The 27526-nt window shown below is 32.1% G+C and overlaps 2 protein-coding genes across 2 annotated transcripts; both read left to right on the top strand.

The window, feature by feature from the left end:
- Nucleotides 1-3838: 3838 nt before the first annotated feature.
- Nucleotides 3839-12417, top strand: LOC143082618 (tRNA (cytosine(38)-C(5))-methyltransferase-like). The gene is made up of 9 exons (XM_076258398.1): nt 3839-3979; nt 4848-4957; nt 5750-5898; nt 6528-6639; nt 7266-7379; nt 7678-8282; nt 10883-10940; nt 11396-11552; nt 12082-12417. The coding sequence occupies exons 1-9, from the start codon at nt 3913-3915 to the stop codon at nt 12183-12185; spliced, it is 1476 nt and encodes a 491-aa protein (XP_076114513.1). The 5' UTR covers nt 3839-3912; the 3' UTR covers nt 12186-12417.
- Nucleotides 12418-23925: 11508 nt separating this feature from the next.
- On the top strand, nt 23926-25137 carry LOC143081582 (uncharacterized). Its single transcript, XM_076257378.1, has one exon. The coding sequence runs from the start codon at nt 23930-23932 to the stop codon at nt 25043-25045; it is 1116 nt and encodes a 371-aa protein (XP_076113493.1). The 5' UTR covers nt 23926-23929; the 3' UTR covers nt 25046-25137.
- Nucleotides 25138-27526: the final 2389 nt, after the last annotated feature.

Here is a 27526-nt window from a genome sequence, read left to right as displayed (position 1 = left end):
CTGAGAGTGAAACAAAGCAAAGCATGCAGTTATATTCCCATTAGAAAAATGAACATTATTAACATAATTATATTTAATTTTTTACATAAACTATATTATATATCATTTGATTGACTGTTATGGGTGATATTTGTTACCATGGCAACTGCTGTAACTATACTTAACGATTGTAGTTTAGAGCTTATATATGCTTCAATGCATGTCTTTTCATAAAGGTTTGGAAACAATTGAAAACATTGAATTCCCTATACTGCAGAATTCAACAAATAATAACTCTGTTTCCAAGGAGAAAATACGTTAACATGGTGATAAAATTCAAGAGAACCCCACGTATTTTTTTACTTATTTTGGTCAGGTAGTATTCAAACTATGTTACAACAATGCTAGCTATGATTTACATATTTTCAATTTTCGAAAAAACACACGAGAAAATTTGAAAATTTCACAATACTTTAGGATTCTGAAAAAAATGAATGTTTTTTAGTATTTTTTAACAAAAAATCTAAAAGTCGGGGTTGAACTGCAATACTAATGAAGCTCTGAAGCTAAAACCAAGTTGTATCAATGTTATACATGTATATGTAATTTCTGAAAATAAAATTGATTCTATTCATAATCATTATTCTATTCATAATCAGGCTCTCCGACCAATCGTTATCTTTTCAAGAATCTACATGTATGATTTTTTTTTAAATAAACCTACCCCCCTTTTTTTTCTAACCTTCAGTTCTAACCCCAATGTTTCATTATATATTATATTTGTTGAACCTTCTGAAAAGAATAGACTAGACTGTGAGTAAAGCAAAGCATGCAGTCATATTCCAATTTGAATATAAACACCGTATCTATAATATATGTAGTTTTTTACATAAATTTCTATGGACACATTTTAAAATAGACGTTGCTATGGGTAATATGTATTTCCATGGTAACTATAGAAGTCAGCAACTATTAACGATGGTAATTTAGAGTAAGCTTATGCTTAAATGTAATTTTTTTTATCAGTTATGAAACAATTCAGTACATTTAAGCTCTAAAACTGCAATATTCTGCAAATAATAACTCCGTTTCCAAGGAAAAAATTGGTTGCTATGGTGATAAAACTAAAGAAAGTCCCAAGCTTTTTTCTATCTAATTTGGTAAAGTAGTATCCAAACTTCATAACTAAAGTGCTAACTATGCTATACACAGTTGCTCTTTTCTGAAAAACACCATAGAAAATTTGATAATTTCGCAAAAATCCCAAATTCAGAAAAGTTGAAAATATGCATTTTTTTGGCAAAATTTTTCAAAAAATTTACAAATTTGGTTTACATGCAATCTTAACTAAAATGATGCTAAAACCAAGTTGTATCAATGTTGCATATGAAAATTAACGAAAAATGCTTGATTCTATTCCTAATCAGGCTCTGAACTGTAGTGATTTAGCTGATTTTTGAAAGATTTTACTATGCTTCACAACCAAAAAATAGAGTGTCCGTTACCATGGCAACCACTCGTATTTTCCCACTCCTATTTATTTTTTGAGCAGTATTCAGTCACTGCTTCTTCTAAGCCATTTATAGATAAAATCTGAAACCCTCATAAATCACATGTATATTGCACCCTGCCTGGTTCTTACAAAAAGCTGTACTTTAAAAGTACTGGCAGGGACCGAATGGTTAGGTTAACATTAACTCTGACATGGAATCGCGCGTTTGAGGTTAGAATGTCAACATCACACAGGCAAAGATATATAATATTTTTGTCGTTCAAAGTATGAAAAGAATATAGTCTATAGGTTTTTAGGCTTATCCTCTGCAGAATGTAAATTAGAAGTTTACCTTAAGTTTCCTTTTTGTCGCTAATCTATATGCTTATTGCGTATGTCTTCTTTTAAAAAAAGCCACATTAGGGCATATAGACAAAGCATTAGCAAATATGAAAGATCAGAATACAAAAAAAAAAAAATATATAGAACAATAACACAATAGCGGGATGTTTAACTACAGAGCCACGTCATATGTATCAAAGAAACACAAAAAGTCACATGGACAAAGCAAAAATGAAAGATAATACAAACAACACAATGACGGGATGCATAAGTACAGAGCCATGTCAAATTGATATCACCAAAAACAGACCAAACAATAAAAATAATATTAATAAAGACAAATGAAAGAGCATTATAACACGTTATTAAGATGATAAACAACGTCAGTACGCAGAATCTATACTTCAAGACCATCGTGTATTATTTGTGAAGTTGATACGGAATTTTATCAACAAGGTATTGGTACCTTCCGATGATTTTTTTTTTTTCTTTTGAAAAAGGACGAGAAGTGAATTCCAGATTACAACTGTGTATGAGGAAAAGCTGTTCTTAAAGTAATCTGTTCTGGTGCTGAATGTTTGATATTGTAGAGAAATTGGTGAATGTGGTGATTTTGACTGGCTTTGATAAAAGGTACTAGTTAGTAAATGTTTGGATCTGCTGCTATTAAGGTGGTGTACGTGTGATTCTATACATCATTGTTACTCGGTTGATGTTGCTACGGGTTTCTAGTGACTTCCATTCAAGATGGTCAATTATGGAAGTGACACTACTGGTGTAATGGTACGTGTTGGTGACACAATGTGCTGTCCTTTTCTGTACTTTTTCAATGTTGTTGATTTTTGTTTTGGGGAGACCAAACTGAAGAGCAGTTTTCTAGGTTTGAACGTACCATAGATAATTTTAATAGCCAAACTTTTGTTTTCTTCTTGGTTTCTTAACGGATATTAAAATATGGCCTTTAAGTACATAGTTGTGTGTGTATGGTGACTGTGATGTTGTTACAGTACGTGAATTGCATTTTTCTGGGTGAAATTGCATACCCCGAGTCTGTTCTCATTTGGCTAGGCAGTCTTGGTCATTTTGTAGGATGTTACAATCTTGCTGATCTTTATTTTTTCTGTATAAAATACAATCATCTGCAAACAAGCGTGTTTTGGATGTAACTGTTGCAGGAAGGTCATTTATGAAAATCAGGAAAAGAAGAGGACCCAAGACTGAGCCTTGATCGAAGCACCTCAATGACCACAGGCATTTGCATAGATACCTCCCCATCTAGGACAACCGGTTGCATTATATTATTAAGGCAGGCTGATTCCCAATTACAGGTATTTCCTCTTATGCCATTATTATCCATCTTCCATAATGATTTTTGTGAGGCACCTTGTCATATGCCTTGTAGAAGTCTGAAATTATAAGATCTGTTTGTATGCCGTTATCACGACCAAGGTTAATTACTGAGAAGTTCGTGACTTACTGTAAGAAGTTGTGTTTCACAGCTCCATTTTGCTCTGAAACCATGTTGATTTGTAATATGTTATGTGTGTCCAGATGGGCTTTTTCTATGTTACTTACTACAATGTGTTCTAGCAGTTTGCAGCCGTTGACGTATACACGTTAGGGAGACAGGCATGTAGGATAATAAAACATAAAAGCATAAAAGATTATTTAAAGTCGGTTATACATATAACAATACAACATAAGCTTTGTAGAGCTTTTATCCGACATACATATATGACAAGCACACCTTTATATACATCTTTCAAGGTACTGACTTATGTATATACTAACTTATACATGTTATACTGGCTAGGTATTTTTCATCTTTTTTTAAAATAGGAATTACATTTTTTGTACATTTGCCTGTCTCCAGAAGCAAATAAAAATATCATTTTTAAAACACAACAACTTTATTGGTTTTTTTTTAATGTTCATGACAGCTTATAATTAGTTAGACTTTTTTCAAATAAATTGTAATCCCTGAAAATGAAAATCCGTTTCACCTGTTCCCGTCCAGTTTGTACTGAAATTTAGAATGAATCAAGTATTTCCGGATTTAAAAAAATCTACAAAATAATCACATTTTAAGATAATTGAAAATGACAGAAATAATAAGAGTATTAGAACTTTACAGTGGTATAGGAGGAATGCATTGTGCACTTCAAGGTTCGGTTAGCTTAAATGTTAGCTTAAAAGTGATCATGTATAGGTTTATGACCACAATATTTGGACACAAATTTACTTTACCTGCACTTGTGTCTTGTCGAAACTAAAGTTGGTCATCAAGACTTCAATACTGAAGAATACATGGTATTGCACATGTGTAATTAAAGAAAATGTATGCACATTATTTATAATATACCATACTAATCAGTCATTCATGCTAATGATGTTTGTTAGTTAGAAATTACTCTGATGTCAAACAGCTGTTTTGCCAGACAAGCTAAAACAGCTGTTGGAAGTCAGAGTAATCTTGGACTAACAATGACTAAGTGTTTGTATATTCAGATTATGGTTTAAAATGATAACTTTAATGTACATAATGTACATGTTTTGTTTGAGTGTGTTTAATCATGTTAATTATTGGAAGCTGGAGAGAACAGAAGTACATAATTTAGTTACATGTAGCTGATCTCTGAAGTTGTCAACAGATGTGGTTTCAATGATAAAGGGAAGTGCAACCATGTGTATGTGTCCATGGAACATGGCTTTCAATACTTTTTGACGTTGCCTTAATTTATTCAATAATTACTATCAACACAAACCCTACTCTGATACCCTCTTATTAGTGTTGCTTATGTAATTCGTCTGGTTTTAATTTCCTGTGAAGTTTTATTGTTATTAATTTAATTAAAATTATTAAAAGTCACAGAAAGTGAGACAGGTAATTGCTTTTCCAGCAAAGCAGTCAACAATGGTCAACAATTGTTAATTTTTAAGTGTGATAGTAACTACAATGTACATGTACTTGTGATAGTAATATTTTCATATCAGAGAGCTAAATTTTATACAAACTTTAAATATATTTTTACAGACAGCGGCATCAAATATGAAGTTGTAGCAGCAATAGATGTAAATACAACAGCAAACAAGATTTACAGACATAATTTCAAGGGAACATACCTTATAGAAAATGGCATAGAGGTACATGTAATACAATGCTGAAACACATAAATGTACTTGATGATACAATACCCCAGCTAACACTTAGAGATCATTCATGAAACGCAACACTACTGTAGCAATTAAAGATAATGCATATTATTATATCTCATGTCAAAATGGTTTTTTTTATTGGTTAAGATAAGGGAGATAATTTAATCTAACCCATGGCAAAATCTCTATTATCCTTCACTGAGAGTCTGAGACTCTTGATTATTTGTGTGCTGTACATATACTAGTAAGAGGGATTGTTGTTACATTTTATCTACAAGAGGTCATAGTTTACTTCTTTGAATTGGAAATTTAACAGATAGTATTAACTATGATGAAGTAATTAATACATAGCCATGATAGCTGAGTGGATGAAAGAGCAAATTGTTATAACCCCTTGAAAAGACATGGTCAACCTTGGCTTCACTGAGGTTGACAAAGTTTTCTCTGAGTAAAAATCTACTCTATCTTTCACCCATTCAGCTTTTCATAAAATATACAAAACTGTAGCATATAGAAATAAAATAGAATAGAATACTGTAGCATTTAGAGGTAGTTCATAATAAAATACTATAACGATTATAATCTTTCTGACATTTTGTAATTAAAATTTATAGATTTGATGAGTTCCTGTCCTTGTAATGGAGTAAAAGTGATACACTTACTACACTACAATTGAGAGTTAAGCGAAGTAGAAAAATTTCAATATAAATTCATTCAAATTAACTTGAAATAAGTCGTCAATATGAGAGAACTGTACTTATGACCTTCATATCTTTGTAGAAACTGACAGTTACACAAATAGATCGAATGAAAATAGATATGATACTGATGAGCCCTCCTTGTCAACCGTTCACTAGAGTTGGAAAAAAACTAGATGTTGATGATCTCAGGACAAAATCATTTCTTCATCTATTAGATCTGTTACCTCAGTGAGTTCAATCTTATCTTTATCTGCTGTGAATCAGACCTACATGTATTACCAGAGTGATGTCAATGTTGGGGTTTTTTTACCAATTTTAATCTATTTTCTTATATAAGATCTGTTACTGAGTGAGTATAGCCTGTTTGTACATTACAATTGCACTAGTAAATAAATATATATGAAAGGGGGTGTAAGTATGTAAATATGTCAGTGAGAGGGCAACCCAACAATATATAAAGCCGTTTTGCACTGATTTGAATGTTGTTGTTTTTTTAAACTTAACATTCAATTTGTTTCATTATGTGATAAATTTGCTATTATACCAAATAAAATCAGTTGTGATATAATCATGAAAAGATATAATTAATTTATTGTAACTCACATATGGTGCAGTAAAATTTGAACTTAAAAGTCTTTATGTGTTATTACTTTATTCAAGAATATTTCATTTAAGAAAATATTAATTGTACACAGAATTTTGCAGCAAAAACATGTATCTAAATAAATGCATATACATGTAATAGTTCCACGCTCAGAATTTATACAAATACATAAATATTGCAATCATGTTGATCAGGAGAGATTTTAGACTTGAATTATGTAAAGCTGAGGAGAATTTTAATTTATTTGTTTCAGACTGACACATTGTCCATCTTACATTCTTGTAGAAAATGTGAAAGGATTTGAAGAGTCACAAACTCGAGACTTGCTTATCAAAGCTTTACAGAAATGTCAATTTCATTTACAGGTAATAATCTTTTTTGTGTTCTACCATCCACTAGTTCTTTGTGCCAAACCTTCTATAGTTATGAAGAAGAAATGACAAAAATGTCAGTGTTCTGATGATTCCTGTCAAAATTAACCATATTTCCATATTTTCATCTCCCTAAACTTTAGGAAAAAAGCGTCTGTTTTTTTTTAAAGCAAAATTTCTACATTCATAATTACGAACATAAAGATTAACATGTTGCAGAAAAAATAAAGTCACAGCAGCCAATTTAAGCATTACAGTTCAAACAAAATTCTTCTGAAGGCACCATGCATATGGTTTTGCAGCATCATATCTGTAAAACAGTAATTTCCATTAGTATACAATGCAAATATATTAATTTTTATTAGGCTAATTACATCAGGGCTTAAATGGCAGACAACAGAACAAACATATAAATATTATGGTAGCCTACAGCATGTTTCTTTGCTAAAAGCTTTAATTACAATCTTAGGTTATAACTGCATATTTTTTATTTGTGCACTCTAAAAAAAAAAATAAATGTTTTTACTTGCAATGTTTATAATTTTAGCATATTAAAAAATAATTATAATTTATGATTCAATGTTTGAACTTATAATGTACATGTTTTCATATTACAACAGGAGTACATGTTGACACCATTACAATTTGGAATACCAAACTCAAGACTGAGGTACTACATGATTGCCAAAAGACTTCCAGTCAATCCAAATTATGCATGGTCAAATACTGAACAAGTTTGTACTTTTATTTTTTCTCTCAACCTCTGCATTTATATGTCAAACTCATCTTAATTGGATTAGTTTTCATCATATACTTCTTGTCAATTTTCCAGAATTCAGAGTTATTCCAGATTGAAAATTAAATGCAATAATCGTTTGTTAAATATTGTTGATTTTACATGCTAATCACACAAAGAATATTGCATGTTTTTTTTTGTTATTTAGAAACAAGTGAAAATAACACTGACAAAACTTTCAATGAAGACAAATTATATTGTATAATTTTCATTTATGTTCATACATATTTTTTCAGCTTTGCTACTCAGTACCTAGTGTTGTGCAACCTTACTTAAGGTACAAAATACTATGTGACACAGAGAAGAGATGTTACCATACTGACAAGGGAGCTAATCCTGACATGATCTTAATGCTTACCAGCAAAAAAGAAGAAACAAAAAGTCTTTCACAGAGCTCAGACTGTGAAACTGTGAGCGAATCAAAATTAGATGAGTGTACTGGGTGTACTAAAAATAAATGTGAAGAGGAAGACTGGATGTTTGTCAATCATAATGATGGAGAAGGTGATAGTTCAAAAACAAACCAGGGACCAGTCTTGGCTAAAAGATTAAAAACCAAACATTCATGTGATAAAGAAAAACATTCAAATGAAGATGATTTGAAACCATTGTGTTGCATGTGTGACAATGAGAGCAGATTAATGGAAGAGAGTCAGCTATTGAGACAGGATGAGGATACAGAGACATACCATGGTAAATGTTTACAACTACAACATTTCCTGGAGAAACAGTCAGCAGAATACTTTAACAAATACAAATTACCTGACAAAGATCTAAAGAGATTTATTGTAATGGATGTGGTGTTTCCATGTATTAGGAAAACTATCTGCTTTACCAAAAGGTTGGTATGCTTAAATTTATGAAAAAAATATGTTGAGCATACCTCAGTGGGTTAGCAACACAACAACACGACACATCCAAAATCTAGGTCATAGTACCAAATATTTATTCAAGCCACCACTCTCTTTGCAAGGGATTATTTCTTTTAATCAAACTCAAACAATAAACTTGAGCATATACCAGTAGTCAGTTCCCAAAAGTATTGTCTCGTATTGTGTTTTCAACCGTCTTACGTTTTCGACCTAATTCTACTTTCACTTCCCGTATGCTGTGCATGCCCGTGTGACGTCATATTCGGCTACTATACTTAGTAACAATAGCAAATGATACCACGTGTGGTGAAGATTTTCCAAATAAAGGTATTATAATTAAGTATTTATACTTGTACTGAAAAAATCAACATACCTTTAATGGCATATAAGAAATACCTGGTTCCCGGAACTTCATGAACTTCGGATGTACCAAAACAGGTACTTCAGATCTGACAAACATACAAAATGGACCCTCTTTTTAAAATTTGGTGCAGTTTTTTTAATATTTAAAATTAAAAGTCTAAAAGTGTTCTACAATGATCACCAGTCCTTCAGCTTTCATTTGATGCCAAAAATATGTTACGTAAATATCCTTCATATTTTGAAAGTTACACTCATGCGTAGGAACTATTTTGTGTTAAATATGTACAATTTTCTGGTATGTGCTTTCTGGCCGGGCCCAAAATTAGTGGTGTTACACCATTTAAATACTGAAATATGCATGCTCCTTACAGCTTTTTACAGAAAAAATTAAATATCAGTTAATTTTTATTTACAGAAAAAACAGTCTGTCAGTGGAAATTACAGACAATAATCACCAACCTCACTTCAAAATGCATTAACTATAAGTATTTAACAAAAACATGAATGTATACAAGATCATACATGTACAAGGCTTCGAAAGTGCCTCATTGTGAAATGTGTACAACTTGTCCAAAAAAGATATCAAAATAATATTTTATATCTTTTAGTTGTATATGTAACCATTTAATTCATTAAGTAATAAGTTTGATCGCCTCTAACACTTTGATATAAATTTTGGTATCAAATTCGTAACCAATTCCGGATTTGTACGACATGTCATTTCCAACTTTAGACCCGTTTCTTAGATAGGTCGAAAACACAAGATGCTTGTTTTTGTCAACAAAGGTGTCATCAATTTAATGAACTCAAATAAAAAAAAAATTAAAAATCGAAATATATTTCAGATACAACTATTTTATGCACAAGTATACTAGTGACTCTCAAAATATTAGGCATGTCTATGTTCAAACATATAAAAGGGAAATTCGAAAAAAATATGTTAGTAGGTCGAAAATACAATACATGAGGATATATTATACATTGTAGGCAGGTAGACATTCTTATCATATACATACATCTTGTAATGTACATAATTGGTGATTTTTCACAGTAAACAGTGGTGATGCTGATTGGAGTTGTATTCATAAGTTATTGTATGGCAGATCATTATACACAGTCAGTCAGGGGTACTACTTGTACAAGTGTATTTTATTTACTTGAAGAAGTAAAAAAAAATATACACATATAAGTAAATAAATAATGTTTGAATAATCTCCCCTTAATTTTCTAAAAAATTTACTTGTATAAGTAAATTTTTCTTACAATCCCACAAAAATCCTGAAGTTTTGAGATATAAAATCATGCCTTTAATGATTTTTCCCAGGTTTGATCAAATTTTTTCATTAAAGTTCAATGTTTCATCTCATTAATTCATCAAAGAAACTGATTGAGCAAAGATCTTGTATATTTGCGCAAGGCAATCAAAAATTGCTCCTTTGGGGCTTGTAAATGAGCAGTGTTGTAAAGATAACAGACAAATGGGATTTACATTGTCCAAGAAATTACACTTAAATGATTAGTAAAGACATCTGTAAAGGGTACACAATTTAAAATTCTATTAGAGCAAAGATATCTTAAGGATTCAAGAAAAGAAGAAAGGATGATTTTTTTACTTATACAAGTAAAAAATTCTGAATGCCTAAGGGACATAACTAAGCCAATTTTTTTTTTACCTATACAAGTAAAAAAAATTCACTTGTATAAGTATCCTACAAATTTACTTATATGTGTATATTTTTTTTTACTTCTTCAAGTAAATAAAATACACTTGTACAAGTAGTACCCCTGACTGACAGTGGCAGTCACAAACAATTATCTTGTTTCTCAGAGACTTCAAATTTTAAGTCTTGCTTCTGAAAATTAGTTGTGTTTATGAAGAAGTATTTATGCAGACTGATTTATGATGTAACATTATTACATGGTATGGTAATATTAAAGTATTTGCAGTCTACAGTTTCAAGGAGAATGTCAGGCTCTACTTTACTGACCTGGAAATTGTTCAAACATTGTAGTGCATGGTTATATATATGTGTTTGATGAAAAGTATGTGCTAGGCTGTTTCTGTTGTGTAATCTTTTTCTGCAAAGATAGCAAGTCCAATCACATTATAGGATAGAGATCTTGTTAGTACATATTTTTTCTTTTGACCCACTGGAATTTTTATGGGGAAAACTGAAGTCAGACTAATAATTATTTCTGATTTCAGGTATGGTCACTACATGGAGGGAGCAGGATCAATTATCCAGATGTCAACAGAGGCTGAGGTAGTTTAAGATTGCCTGTTTAACCCTTTTATTTTAAATAATGCATTAATTAATTAGTTAGGCAACTTCAACATGTCACAGATAGCAATTTGAGTCAAGCACATAAAGTTGGTTACTATGTTGTTTTTAGGTAACAAAACAATTATAACTATTTTTTTTATAATTTCATAGCTATATAAAAGTCTGCATACAAACCTATAAGACATTACACTTGATAAACATTTAAATTAGTGGCAGGAGCTGATCCAGCCATTTTTTAAAAGGGGTTCCAACCATATGTTCCAATTCATAAGCATTGATTGTCAAAATAAAAATGAGGGTTCCAACCCCAGGAATCCACCCGTGAAAACTGTCACTGAGTGGTTCAGAATTGAAATTAATGAAAATTGGTATCCCAAGAATAACAATGAATCCAGTCAATCCACAGTATATTATACTTTAATGGATGTTTGTAGGATGTAACTGGAGCATGTCAGTTGAAAAAGGAGGCAGTAGAAAAGAAAAATAACAAGAATTGGGGAGAAAAAGAGATCGCCATTATTAGAAAATTACAACTGAGATACTTCACTCCAAGGGAGATTGCAAACCTTCTTTGTTTTCCAGAAACATTTGGTAAGTTTAGTTGTACATCATTGAATGAACAAATAAGGTTGTACAGTGTTTTAATGGAAGCCACTTTTGGATTAAAAAATTGGTTATTAAGAAACATTTTCTATTTTTACAAGTTAAAAATATATTGACATTTATATAGCAGGTTTAATGGGCATACAGTGGATTCTTTTCTTTGTTTTCATGGGTAATAACTTTAGTGAATTGAGGAAAAATGGTATTCTGGAGGATCTTTCATATCCATTTTGTGGTTTTGCAAAAGTATTGCCATGGATTTTACTTTTATCAATAACTATATAGCTAGTCAATAAACAAAAAGGGAAAGACGAACAATAATTATCATCCAAGATTTAGATAAACTCAACAAAAATTGTGTGATTTCTCAGATTCTCTTTAGAAATATAAGGAAATGATTAATACAGATATATTTTATATAAGATGGTATCATTTAAGTACAGACTTAAAAAACAGCATCATAAAATATTTTGTTATTTTGTATTTTACTTATTTTTTGTAATTTCTATGATTTTAGATTTCCCTGACAATGTTTCTACAATACAGAAAAACAGAGTACTCGGGAACAGTCTAAACGTACATGTAGTATCTGTCCTGATTAGACTTCTCACAATGAAATGATCGGCATCAGAGTACATGTGATATTCGTGTCATGTGACATACTCATGAATCTCCTTTCATTTGACTGCTGAAGTGATTTAAAAGTAGTCCTCATATAAGCAGGGTCTATAATACATCAGGCTTGGTACTCAGCCAAACATTTGTTTATTATTTGCCATGGTGTTTGAATTGATTGTGTCTTCCTTTGAATCCAGCTGTGATAAAATTAATAAAATTGTTATTATTAACCTTACTAGTGTTTTTGTTTTTTGTTTGTGCATGCAAAAAAGTTTTGCATATTTAATGAATCTGTCAGTCTTACTATTCATTTCATATATTACCGTGGATTCATTTATTCATCAACTTTTGAACATTTTCGTACAGGTAAAACATTATAATTTTATAGACCTATTTAAAATAACCCAAAGATGTACATTTGAACAGGTTTTTGGGTTTTTGGTCGACTTTTTATATTACCAGTTGTTGATATTTGCCATATAATTGCAGAATACAAACATGTATGGTCTTCTAAAAAAGTCTTTTAAAAATATGAAGATGTGATATGATTGCCAATGAGAGAATTCTCCACCAATGACCAACAGACATTGGGGTAAATGTACGACCTTCAACAATGAGTAAAACCCAAACCGCATAGTAAGCCATAAAAAGCTGACAGAGAAATGATAAATGTTAAACAATTTCATGAGAAAACTTCCATTGAAGACGGAAACTGTCTAAAATTTAATTCAAATGCTAAAATTGTGAAGATTTCAATAATTTAGCATGACTTAATGATGCTATTACTCGATATATGTGCATTGTATTGTCAAAAACAGTCCATATTTATGTAGCAGAAGTATTCTTCTTTCCAATAAATAGCTTAAAGTTTACATTTTAACAATTTTGTAAAACTGCTATATTTTGGGGCCAAAAAGTGGTCTTACTGAACCTACACCTTTTCAACTTTTTTTGCACAGTTTTCAATTTGGCCCTTATTGGATCTAAAATAAAACTGGTTTGATTTCAACAAAATTTAATATTTGGAGTTCTCTGATATTCTGAATCTAACTATGTATTTAGATTTTGGGCCTTGTTATCAAATTGGTCCATATTGAGGTCCAAAGGGACCAAAATTAAAATTGGTTTGATTTCACCAAATATTAAATTCTTGTGGTTCTTTGATATGATGATTGTAACCATAAATTTAGATTTATGATATTGTCCCATATAAGGTTAGTGTCCAATTTCAAATATTTAATGGGGCATTAACTGTCAAATTCATGTTCACCGTTTTGACTCAAATTCTTGTATTTTAGCTCACTGGGCTGGAAGCGCCCCATGTGAGCTTATGCCATCACTTGTCATCGTCGTCTGTTGTCTGTCGTCATAAACTATCTAAAAATCTTTTTCTCTTAAACTACTGGGCCAAATACCTTCAAACTTTAACTATATCGTATCTGAAGTTTTGATCCATGGACAAACACGGCCACAATAGCTAAAAATAGAACATAAGGGGCAAATGTAGTTTTTGGCTTATATTTCAAAAATTAAAGCTTTTAGAGCAAATCTGATTGAGGTAAGATTGTTTAATTGGTCAAGATCTATCAGCCCTTAAATTTCCAGACAAATTGAACAACCCATTGTTGGGTTCCTGCCATTAAATTAGTTATTTTAAGGACATTTTTCAGTTTGGGGTTATTATCTTGAATATTATTGAAGATAGAGATAAGCTGTAAACAGCAAACATGTTCAGCAAAGTAAGATCTACAAAAAAAGGTTTCTATAATCAAAATTGTCAATTAAGCCCTTAAGGAGTTATTGCCCAATTTTGTTTTTTATTTCCTTGTACGTCAAGAAACATAGACACTATGGCTAAAATGGAACAACATTTGGGTAAAAGGAGTTTATTTGCTTATGAAGAAAATATGACAGAACAAGGAACATTTAAATGGCATTTTTAAGCCACTCATTAATTTATATTAAAAAGCAAAAATAATCAGTGATGAAAGATTTAAGCAAAAAAATAACAGGTGAGTGATTCAGGCTCTTGAGAGCCTCTTGTTATTTTTATACTAAAACATATCCAAATTACAACACGTCTGCAATAAACTATGAACAAAGCCAGAAGTTGATAGTTATATCAGCATTGTGTGTGTAGTTTAGTGTAGACACCATTTAATACACCATCCAGATGACCTCCGAAAACTGCAGACGATTACATTACCTGATATAAACAATTAATATAAATAGATTGCAACTACATATAATTGAATTTGTCTAGGTCTGTTTCATTTCATGTTATAGGGTACTACATTAGTTAATCAAGATTTTTACCTGTATAATGATCAAATCAGTCAACAATATGGTAGCCTGGGGTCCGGCCCAATCTAGCTGCGCGTCGTAAGGGCCAGGTGGGGAACAAATACCATGTGATCGATTCAGTGCCAGTTGACTCTGAATCTAAAGTGAGGCTGAATAAATATTTGCATAAATTTTGATGTTTGATGTAAACCAGCACAATTGGAATCCAATTGACACCTTGGACATGTGAAATCTTAAACTTTTAACTTTCTCACCAGGCGATTGCTGATAAGAATTAACCCTTTTCTGCTTACTAATTATCATCATACTACTAATTAGATATGATAACACTATACATCAATTCATAAAGAAAAATAATTACAGTCTAATTTTTACTAATTGATGTTACACAAGAATTGATTGGATACAGATGTAAAACAAACATTGAGGACAAAATTAGTATTAACCAATATATAAATTTGTTTATTAAAGTGTCACATATTGATTGCCATAAAACATATACAACAATTATAATATTTACACATAAAACAATCAATATCCAGCCATAAATACTGACTTATGAGACACTAACATTATAAAACTTTATATACAATTACTGATCAATAGTTAAAACAACTAAACATTACTCATTAAAATTGTTTCTTATACTTATAAAATTTTCCTATATCGTAGTTCTTATACTTGTAAAATTTTCTTATATCAAAGTTTTTAAAAACAAATTAAAAATCTGAATATATAATAATTTCTTGACTATGATTAAAATTGACGTATACAAATGTAATATAAAGTTTAAAAATTATTGCCTGTATTAAAATTTTCTACTGGTAAAAATATTTACGTTAAAGAACAGTTGTAAATTCTGATTAAAATAAATTTGTTATGAAAATAATTTTCTTCGAATAAAAAACTTATGTAACATTTTACACAAATAGTGTTGGATACTTGAACAGTTCATGATTTGTATAAATTTATCGTCCATATCAAGATTGCTAAAGTGATCAATATATTTAGAGCATTCGGAAAATAAATTATACCGTAAGTCACTATAAAGTTCACATTCAAGAATGAAGTGTTTTTCATTTTCTACATAACCAAGGTTACAAAACACACAGAGTCTTTCTTCTATCAGAATAGGCGGCCTGGAGTACCTGCCGATCTCGTAGGCAAGGGGTAGTGCACCGGACCGAAACAGAGCCAATCATTGACAGGCAGTACATTGATACACGCCTGGCTATACTGACAAGATTAGCCAGGACCCCAGGCTAACAATATGGTACACGTTTGATTCACTTTCAAAAACATTCATATAATATTTTATATCTCGTAGCTTATGCCCCTTTGACATTGACACCAATAAAAAAAAATGCAGGAAATTGTCTGTAAAGTGCCTATGAACTCATTGATCATGCACGAGTTATTCTATTCATAAAAATGTGTCCGTGTAATACTTATTTAAAGTGTCTTTGTCAATATAATTTTAAAGGTATTTTAAAATACCATTAATGCACTTTATTATAGTAATTAGTGTACAGGTAGAACATTTTTGATAAAAATTGTCAGGTACGTACGCCAGTTGATCGTTTTTTGGAGGTTATAAATATATCCAGCAAACACAAATATGGGCACCATATATCTTTTCTTGTGCGTGCCTGTATGTGCATATATATTTGTGTGTGTATTTTTTTCTCCTGTTATAAAGTTTAAGCATAGCATTTTCGCGACGGTTGCTGATCCTCAACTCCTGTTGCTAACTTTAGCCGCACTAGCATTGCAGGTTTTTCTATCTTGCTGCCATGGATGTATTGTTGATAGTGGTAGACATGTTTCATACTTCAGACTCATATCTCTTCATTCTTATGTATGGATGTTTATCTGGATTCCGTATTTTTGTATCACTCACAAATGTTATAATTTCGAGCAAAAAAGAGGAAAAGAAGGACGAGTACTTTGTATGTATATGAGTTCGTTCATTGGACTTGCATTCAGCGGGTTATGGGTTATATTTGAGTCATGCTACTCACGGGAACTTGAATACATTGAGAATATGGTCCAAGAAGAAACATGTGTTTCTTACTTGAATTCATTACGTGAAGAAAGACCTTCAATAGTTATCACAGTCACATGTTATCATATGGAAACAAGACACACAACAGAGAGTGGACGAAATCCTGATGGAAGTTATTATACTAGAACTCGAACCTACGAAGAACAAGTAATAGATTACGTCGAATCTAAGTGTTTTAAATATGATAGTTGGCAAGACTCATCAATTGATCCAAAATATTTGAATCTACATCCACAAAAGGTGACACGTGTTCAAATTTCTAAGTCAATTCTTTTTGGAAACCGAATTACTGCTGATCGGTTCACACAACAAGAAAATGAATTTTATAACCGTGTTAGAAATCAAGGATTCTGGAAATTTATGGATGTTACTCATGATTATGTCATAGACGGATATACTTCTAGAATCTCGTCATATTGGAGCGAAGAAGAACCGCTGTGGTGGATGAATTCTAGATACTACTGGATCTTCACTCTTTTGTGCTGCACTTGGGTTTACCGCCTTGCATATAATAATGCAACCCAGAAAACATCCTATAAGTTAGTAAAACGGGTGTATGCTGACTAAACAAAAGCCAATATACTTGTGACATTTATTTAACAGGAACGAGTCAATAGAATAGGCAGTTCAATTACTTTGTTTAAAAACTGCTTGAATTTGTTTTTAACGCTTCTAATTCTATTTTAGATAGTTTTTATCAGAGTATTTTGGGGGAACTTTATTTTTATTTTGTTAATAAGACTTAGTAATGATATTGAACATGATATTTAGCGTGGAAATGAAATACAAATACAAATTAATTTCATATTTATTTTAAAACATAAGTCTTATTCTTGTTCATTTATTACCAACCTAAATCGCTAAAAATTCAAGTTAAATGACAAGTTAGTTTACAGTATTGTCTGGAGGTTGGTGACGATCTTATCAATTGAGCGTACGTGTTGAAACGCAACATACACACACATGAGCATTTTTCGGGTTCTTGTATAGCTGACTATGCGGTATGGGTTTTACTCATTGTTAAATGTCGCAGGATGTATTGTTATACATTCTTTATCGTTGCATGAAACCATATGTCGAAAATTGAGAAAGAGAAAAGCCACATTACGTATTGGTCATCGTCACCTTAGTACATACGTCAAAGGTTAAGAACAGACAAAGTCACATTAATAATTGGTCACCATCACTTTAGTACAGGTGTCAAAGGTAAAGAAAAAGCAAAGGCACATTACTTATTGGTCACCATCACCTTAGTACAAATGTAAAAGTTTAAGAAAGAGCAAAGGCACATTACTTATTGGTCACCATCCCCTTAGTACATATGTCATAGGATAGAGCAAAGCCACATTACTTATTGGTAACTATCACCTTAGTACAAAGGCCTAAGTTTAAGAAAGAGCAAACCCACATTACTTATTGGTCATCGTCACCTAAGTACATATGTCAAAGGAAAGATCAAACCCACATTACTTATTGGTCACCATCACCTTTGTTCTGCTTCATATGTCATAGGAAAGAACAAAGCCACATTACTAATTGATCACCATCACTTTAGTACAAATGTCAAAGGTTAAGAACAGACAAAGCAACATTAATAATTGGTCATCGTCACCTAAGTACATATGTCAAAGGTTAAGAAAGAGCAAAGCCACATTACTTATTGGTCACCATCATCTTAGTACAAATGTCTAAAGTTAAGAAAGACCAAAGCCACATAAATAATTGGTCATCGTCACCTTAGTACATGTGTAAAGGTTAAGAGAAAACCCACTTTACTTAATGGTCACAATTACCTTTAGTTAGTACATGTGTCAAAGGTAAAGAAAGAGCAAAGCCACATTACTTATTGGTCACCATCATCTTAGTACAAATGTCTAAAGTTAAGAAAGAGCAAAGCCACATAAATATTTGGTCATCGTCACCCAAGTACATGTGTCAAAGGAAAGTGGAAAGCCACATTACTTATTGGTAACCATCAACTTAGTACAAAGGTCTAAGGTTAAGAAAGAGTAAAGCCACATTACTTATTGGTCATCGTCACCTTAGTACAAACGTCTAAGGTTAAGAAAGAACAAAGACACATTACTTATTGGTCACCATCGCCTTAGTACATGTGTCAAAGGTTTAGAAAGAGTAAAGCCACATTACTTATTTGTCACCATCACTTTAGTACATATGTCAAAGGAAAGAGCAAAGCCACATTACATATTGGTCACCATCACCTTAGTACATATGTCAACAATTTGTTGACAAGCGATCTAATAACAAAACATGTTTCGTAGCAGGAAAAATATGCGACCATAAATGTATTATATTGACAAAGAAATATGGCACACATAACAAAACGATGAACCGTCTACATTAGTTTTGGAGCTATGACTTCTATTGCCTTAAACTAAAAAGTTTCTTTTTTCATAAATGATTGGATTTAATGCATATTCGATAATGTGCAGAGTTTTATACACACAAGTCTGTAAGAAAAACCAAAGAGGATACAGATGTGCATCATAGGTTGCGGTTATCACTACAAAACCGACAAAATTCAATTTCATGGTTTTTGGACAAGATGTAAATCAACCTAGTAACTAGATCTTATTTTGGTGCATATTAAAAAAAATATTTCCACATCTTGTTCAGCACAAATTTGTTCTTTTTTCAATTCCCAAATCAAGATATCTGTATGTATGAACAAAATTAAAAAAAAACTCTCCCCAGAAAGCTAATCATAATTGCCAGAAAATACATGAAACCCGTCCAGAAATGTCAAAAGAAAAATTGAACATAAAGCTTAATTTCAGAACATATTGAGTATTGGATATTGTCCTTAAATTTGATTCGACCCGGAAAGTACGGATATCTCCGAACTTTACCATCACGGAAAGGTCCGTAAGTAGTAGTTGAAATCAAGTCTCATGTGTTGCTAAAGATTAGGTACATCTTTCTTTCTTTTCTTCGTATAAGCTTCCTATTATAAGGAACACCCCTTAACGGGTAATATTAAAATATTAAAAAAGGGGGAAGAAACAGGGATAAAATATATTACATCAAGGTAAAATCCAATGGTGGTGCGCTATACATAGACAGTGAATTGTAGAAAAAGAAAAAACCGAATCATAGCATATAAAATATAAAATTATGTACATAAAAATGATAAACCGATCTACAGAAGTCATATAACTCAAATAATTAGTCAATCATTTTACCAGCAAATAGCTTTTTTAGAGCTTTATAACAATGAATATTTGCTACAAAACATAGTGATCTATATGTACAGTAACATTCATGATAATTTATAAAAGTTTATCTACTATTTCACTTTTTCATTGTCTATGTTTCAGCATCCATATCTTAATGATAACTGTCAGCCGTCTAACTTTTTCAGTAGAGATATTCTTTTGTAATGAAGCTTGAAACAAAAGTGTCTGGTAAACGTTTCTAGCTTAAGAATTAACTCTTCTTTGAATCCAAGTTGTTTCATATATTTTGTACAGTCCAATACAAGTTGCGTAACTGCTAGTTTATTGTTAAATAGCAGTTCCCATGTTCCAGGAGGAGAGTTTTCAGTCACAAGTTGTTTAATGGGTGTGAAGTATTCTTTTCTCTCATTGCATAGAACAGGACACTGTGTAAGAACATGCAAGATATCTTCTATTTCCCTGTGGCATAGCAGGCATGTGGGGTCAATCGTATATTGGCTGAACTTGTGTTTGTCGGCTTGCACCATGTAAGTCCCTGTCAGCATCCTTACTTTAGTCGAGGCTTTTCGAATCTCTATCAGATTCTGCTCTACTGAGTCCCATACAGGATGAGTTGAGTTTGCATTGCCAAAGTTGAGGTTTAAGAATTTTAAAGATGACATTTGGTGAGCTTCCTCTTTGAGTCTGAGGGTCCAGAAGGATGAGATTTCTGTTTTTACTAATTTCTTCCAGGATAGTTTTGATGGAATTGGAATGTTTTTGTCAAAGATATCCGGTAGATTATATTTTGCTAGTAATAAGGCAGTTTGAAAGAAGAAGCTATTGTTGTTGTCAAAGTTCACTGCAATTTGTCTGTTGATGATTTCTTTTAATTTATTGTTGGAGCAGGTTGTAAGGGAATGTAAAAATGTCAATTTTCTCTTGTGAATTTCTGCTTCTACAGGGAGAACTCCGAGAAGTAAGTATACCGCAGGTTTTGCTGTTCTTGTGGCAAGAGCTTGTATTGCACGCAGTGTACCAATATGGAACCTCTCCAGAATCATTGACCGAAACCTACCTGAATAAAAAAGGTATTCACTGAAATTTCGATATAAAATCGAACAAAACATAACAGACATACCTGAAATGAAATCTTATAACAGGTAGACAGATTTGTTGTAGATGTAATCCATGCTTTGTTTTTTAAATCCGCTGTGTATTTATTGATACACTGGAAAATAATTGCTTTATCATCAAAGAGATATTTGAGCGAGACGTCTTTAGAAGCGCAAACATATATATGACTCATTTTGGCGTTAGATTTTTAATCGACTTTAACATAATGTGAAATAACCAATGCCAAACATTGGGTTTGACTATACCTTTGGTATCTTCCGCTCCAACTGAACAGAATCGTAATTTAAACTTCTACAATTAACCTCTACTGCTGATGAAAATCCTGACACTTTTGAGAGAGAACACACACACATTTATTAATTTCAATACATGTTCTTCAACAATAGGTAAGTCTCGAATTCCTCTTGGCGGGATGTGTACAATTGTTGCCAGTTACCAATTCTTTTTTGTCTACATTTTGGATGGATAAAAAGTGTATCCGTCTAACAAGTTTTGTCAATGTAATTAATTGATTTGATTAGTGACTTAATTACATCGCAGTAGAAGCCGTTTGTTTCGTGAGATAATAAAATTATGAAATGATCTTCCAAGCCAAACCTGAAGATTAATCCTCTAATTAGATTAAAAATCAAAACAAAGAACTAAATATGAAACAAACAGTATACGCCCATATAGATTTTTTTAAAAAGAGAATGAGAGAGAGATAGATAGAAAAAAGGGACAGAAAGAGCAAAAAAAAAAACCAAACTAAAAAACTGGTGTGAATATGAATATTGCTATAAATTGTACAAGTCCATGTTGCCAATGAGTTTCTTAAACTATACCATGTTCGCTACGAATTACAACCCCGTAACGGTAAAATTGACAACCTGCTGTAAGAAAACAGAATAAGTCGTGTAAATGAAATAGGATAAAATACTTTTTCAACAGAAGTTCCAAGACAAAATTTATCAAAATCTATCTACATGCTATATTTTTTTTCCAAATAGAAAATTATATAAAAAAAAAATGTATCAACAATCATACTTCTTCTTTTATTTATGTTTAAAGCATTCACCAATGTCTTACTTTAATACGTAGCTGAATTAATCATCGCTAGACTAATGTTTAAAATAACTACAACCATGCAGTGGCAAAACAATGATGTGATAAATAGAGTGCCAATGAAGCAACAGCCCCCTCCCCCCCCGTAATGTTAACATACGGTTTAAAGCAATAGGCAAATGTCTACTGTTTATATTTGAGAAATCTGTAAAAAAAAAAAAAAAAAACTTTTTTCTTTTTTTTGGGGGGGGGGTTCTTTTGCAAAAATAAATTGAAATTAAATCTTCTTGGTATTGAAACTAATCAATAAGCTAGATTTGTTATATTCAATTTGATTGGTGTCTTAATTGCATCTCTGTGGAAGCCATGTATATTTTGTGTGAAAAATAAATTGAAATGATCTCCCAAGCCAAACAACCTGATTGGAGTAATTGAAATTTTGAAGATTAATCAACTGTTAGCTCAAATCTTAATTGGATTGAAAATCAAAAGGACACACTTAACATGAAAGAAGAAGTATTTTTTTTCTTCTGAAAACAAGCTTGTCAAAAAATAGAAAAATACAAACTTATAGTTTAATATTCCAAATAAAATGTATTCAATGTAAGCAACACTTAAGCAAACAATTACATAATTTAAATACAAATAAAAACTGTGTATTGGCATGGAAAATATAAATAGTACAATAAATCATAACCATTAGTCCAAATGATTTATATTCAGGAGAATCAAGCAAAATCATATGATAGTTCATTATGATATATATTCTCTACCATGTTTTACTATTTCTCAGTCAGTTTTATATTTTGAATTTATCTGAATCAGTTATTCGATTTATAAATATAACCCAAAAAATCAACGTATAACAACAAATAAAATGTATAACAACAAATACAATGTATAATACCATATACAATGTATAATACCAGATACAATGTATAATACCATATACAATGTATAATACCATATACAATGTATAATACCATATACAATGTATAACAACAAATACAATGTATAACAACATATACAATGTATAACAACATATACAATGTATAACAACATATACAATGTATAACAACAAGTCAAACACAGTGTATAACAACAAATACAATGTTTAACAACAAATACAGTGTATAACAACAAATACAATGTTTAACAACAAATACAGTGTATAACAAAAAATACAATGTAAGACCGCCGTAATTATTTGGATAGTGCAGTCACAATTTCAACAGACAAACGTTTTTTTCCTGACTGTAGTTTTACATTGCACATGCAAGTGTTCTGTGAACATTCCCAGTTTCTATGAATGTTTCCATAATTATTGAATACACAAGTACTATGGTCTAAAGTCTCGGCATTGAAAAGTTCCAAACAGATTTTCACATTAAACACAGCTTGTAATAAATATTTTAGGTAGTAAAAGTATACGCTAGAGAGACTTTTGACTCAGCCTCACCTAAAAGCTTTTAACTCCCAGTAAATGTCAAAAATGAAGAAACAACAATTAAAACAGTCTTCCTTTACTTCAATTGTAATAGAAAATTTATTTTTAACTTATTTCATTTCATTCCTGTTTTGTTTAAATTGATATCACTATTGCATTTATTGTAAGCATTTTATTTACCACCTCTCCGTTTATTTTTCCCTATTAAAGGATTATAGTGTTTGATTAACTCAATTGTATATTTTTTTATGTTTATTTTCTGAAAACGTCAGTTTTAATTTATTTTTGTCTTACAGTTTTTTTCTGATATGTTCGCAAATGTTTTCAAAGTTCACTTTTCTTTTTTTTTCTTTTAGGGCCAATCAAATTTGATTAATTATGATTGTTTGATTAAAATTTGACAAGATTTTAAGTCTTCACTTATTACAAACCAATGAAATGAGATTGTTTTAATCTGAGCAATCACGTTACTTTTGATTGGCCAATAGAAACACTGAACAAACCCCAAGCTGACAGGAACATCTCAAATAAATACCCTGTCATTACTCATTGCCATCATGTCATCTTTCACTCAATGTCTTCCAATTGTGAAAGTAACTTCTCAAAATTTGATATGGAAAACTCAACTACCAGTGCTGCCATCTACGACCAAGATATTCTTACCCTGACACCAACAACTACACTGTCAGATGTTGTCGCTGCCACCATCCACGACATAAGCAGTGATAATGACAGCTGTTGTCTAGATCAATACCTTGGTACCAATGTTAGCAGCAACACAGATCAGCATCAAGGTGCTTCAGAACCATCCTGCCAGTACCAGTCTACTGAAGTTCCGCCACCTGCACATAACAACCATGAAATATCAAGCAACTATGCATACCATAAGTCATGTCAGTTCCAGTCAACTGCAGCCATGGTTACACCAACTAACAAGCGTCGACCATCACCAATTCAAACGACACCTTCATACTTCAGTCCGAGTGGTGACAGCAGATTCAACGATTCACTATCTGGTCTTCTAGGATCACCACCACCAGACAGCCCACTTGCAAGCAACCCATTTTTCGGAGATTTGCAGTATGCGCTCGCTAAAGAATGCAAGCCTACAACAAACTCAATGCCTGATTCGCTGATGTTGACCATGACAACTCAACCACAACCAGATGTATTCTACAGAGAACAATTACTACAATCGAGGTTTAGCAAGTTGGAGCCAAGATTTCCACAAGACGTCAAACAGCTTTCACACTTTTATCGGTACCAAGCAGCCATCGTAGAAACCGACAGATTTCGAACTCTGCATCAGCAGCCTTATTATGCTGACTACCAAAAATCACTCAACAGATACTTCGATACACAGTTACATCAAATTATGGAAAGAGTAGAGAAGAGTCTGACACTTTTGGAGGAGTCTACGGCTGTCGTCCGACAACAACCATCCATCATCAAACCACGCCCACAACTATCAAAGAAAGCTATCCGTGTGATGGAAGACTGGTACGAAAATCATCTAGAACATCCATACCCATCAGGAACAATCATTGACCAGATAGCAGTTCAGGGTAATGTTACAGTTGAGCAGGTCAAGAAGTGGTTCGCGAACAAAAGAAACCGCAGTAACAACACACGTACATTGACTGAGATTGCCCGTCAGAAACGTCGCCGTGCTATGCAGAAAATGTTATGAACTATATAGTGACTATCGAACTATTAATCTAGTGCTACTGTTTGTTATTAATGTTATTGCTTATTGTTAATGATTTGATATCACTGTGCAAAATAAATAAATATGAAACTAAAATTTGTTATTTGTTTAAACAGAAACACGCTTTTTCGACCTTCGTACAGGGCATCAGTTTATGAATAACAAGTTTGTAACCATGGTCAAGTTTTCCAGTTTTTTCTCAATCTTCTATAGTCCGACCTACCCTACACAACAACTCACGATAATAAAAAACCAATAAACGCTACATCCAACATGTACATTTACACTAACTAAAGTTCAGATGGGTTCTACAAAACACAGAAGCTTAAGTTATTGACTTCCCACACTGTAGTATCACCCACTCAGCTTTGAAATCCGAATTGTGATAATCTTTCGGCTTTACCATAATCAGACAACAATCCGACGACACAAATAACCAGTTCAAAAAGAATTCATCAAAATGAACAGAAAATATCTTGAATATGCCCTGCTTATAGTATACATTTATACTTTCTTATATATATTTACATGATTCTGTGCTCCGCATTCCTCACTCACAAAAACACAACATGACATAACCACATTGTTTTGTGTAGAAAGTGGTGTTACACACCAACAACTAGTCACAATTTTAAGCAATCAAATATTAATGATTAATTTACCATTATTTCAGGTAAGGGTGAAGGTTGGTACCTACAAAAACGTTCAAACCCATTTCATTCGTTACCACCTGTCCCAAGTCAGGAATTTCACGTTCATTGGTTGTTGTGTGTTGATGTGGTTCATACGTATGCTTGTTTTCGTTTTTTTATATATATAAGACCGTTGGTTTTCCTGTTTGAGTGGTTTTACACTAGTATTTTTTTATGCCCTTTATAGCTTACTGTTTATGTGAGCCAAGGCTCCGTGTTGAGGACCGTATTGTGACCTATAATGGTTTACTTTTACATACTAGTATTGTGACTTGGATGGAGTCATCTCATTGGCACTCATATCACATCTGCTAATATCTATATCATGCGAGAGCAAAGACCATTAACTTTTGAAGACAAGTGATGATCATTCAGGCTGGATAAAACCTGTTTGATTGTCATCGTTTACATTGTGTCATCATATATACTATACATGCACCGAGTTTACAAGTAGAGCAGTGTTTTTTGTGACATAACACTGCCAACATAAGCAAGATTTCCCTTGAACTAGAGTTCACATTTATTGGAGAAAACAGATGTTTTGAAGGGGGAAAATCATGTTTTCACCAAGATTTATTTTTTTAAGAAATTGTAAATAAAAGTTATCATGTAAATAAAAGTGATCGTGTACTTATAATCGAAGGGGTCAATAAATGAACTATTGTCACAGAGGGTCTGGAATTGGGTCTTCAGTTTCTGCATTTTTAAAATTCTGTGGCACACACTTTTCTTTGTCATATAAAATGACGCTAACTGACCTATGACCCCGTCTTCACTGGCAACGAAATTGAATCGATCTTTATTTGAATCGATTTTGAAAAGACCCTGTTCGCGTTTACATTGCACAAGCAAGATAGATCGAGATCGATATTATTTAATCCAGTACTTTACACTACAATATAAAAAGAACCGATCTGATCTTTATTTTAATATCTAAATATAACATTCTCCTGAAAAAGATCGATCGCGATCGATTAAAGTGTTTACACCAAAAAAAAAAAAAAAAAAGATCGATTCAAATAAGATCGATCTTTTTAAAACCACCTCTTTTTAAATCCGATTGAAGATCGATCTTACCCGTTTACACTGGACCAAAGATCGATCTTTAGTGTTGCCAGATTTTCTCAAATTGTACGATTTCTTTATTCTGTACATCCTCCATCACTGTTATCATTATTTTATTTTCCAAAGTTATTCTTTACAGTTTTATAAACCATTATTCTCTGTCTGTGTTGCATCTCTATTTCCCCCTAATCATGAATGACAATTTGCTCTAGGCCTATTCATAATATCTTGGACGGTCATTATTCTCTAATCTGTAAACCCAACCAGACCCTCATATAAAACATGTTCTTCTGTCATCGGAATTCAGGGGCGTAGCTAGATATTCATTCAACTGTAGGCACAAATCGACAGGGGGTCTGGGGCCACTTAAGGCCCCCAGCAGGTCCAGGGCAGAGCCCTGGTAGGGGGTTCAGGGGGGCATAGCCCCCCCCCCGACGGAAAACAAATTTCAGCGTTTTGGCTGCAAAATTTTATGCACAAAAATATAAAATTTTCTGGTTATTTAATCATGATAATTATAATATACATGATGAAAAGTTCGAAGGATTATGAATAATTTACCATAACATCTGAATGGTGAATTAAATAACGCAGTACAATTGGAAAATCAAATCGTTAAAAAAAATTATTTACAGTAGTACACCCTGTTTGGTATTTTCAAATCTATTCCGGTTATATGATCGATATATACGTTTAACTTAATTGA

The sequence above is a fragment of the Mytilus galloprovincialis genome, chromosome 7 (assembly GCF_965363235.1).
Source record: "Mytilus galloprovincialis chromosome 7, xbMytGall1.hap1.1, whole genome shotgun sequence".
NCBI lineage: Eukaryota > Metazoa > Mollusca > Bivalvia > Mytilida > Mytilidae > Mytilus > Mytilus galloprovincialis.
Note: the sequence above shows the minus strand (reverse complement) of the source record. Positions and strands in the feature narration are given on the sequence as shown.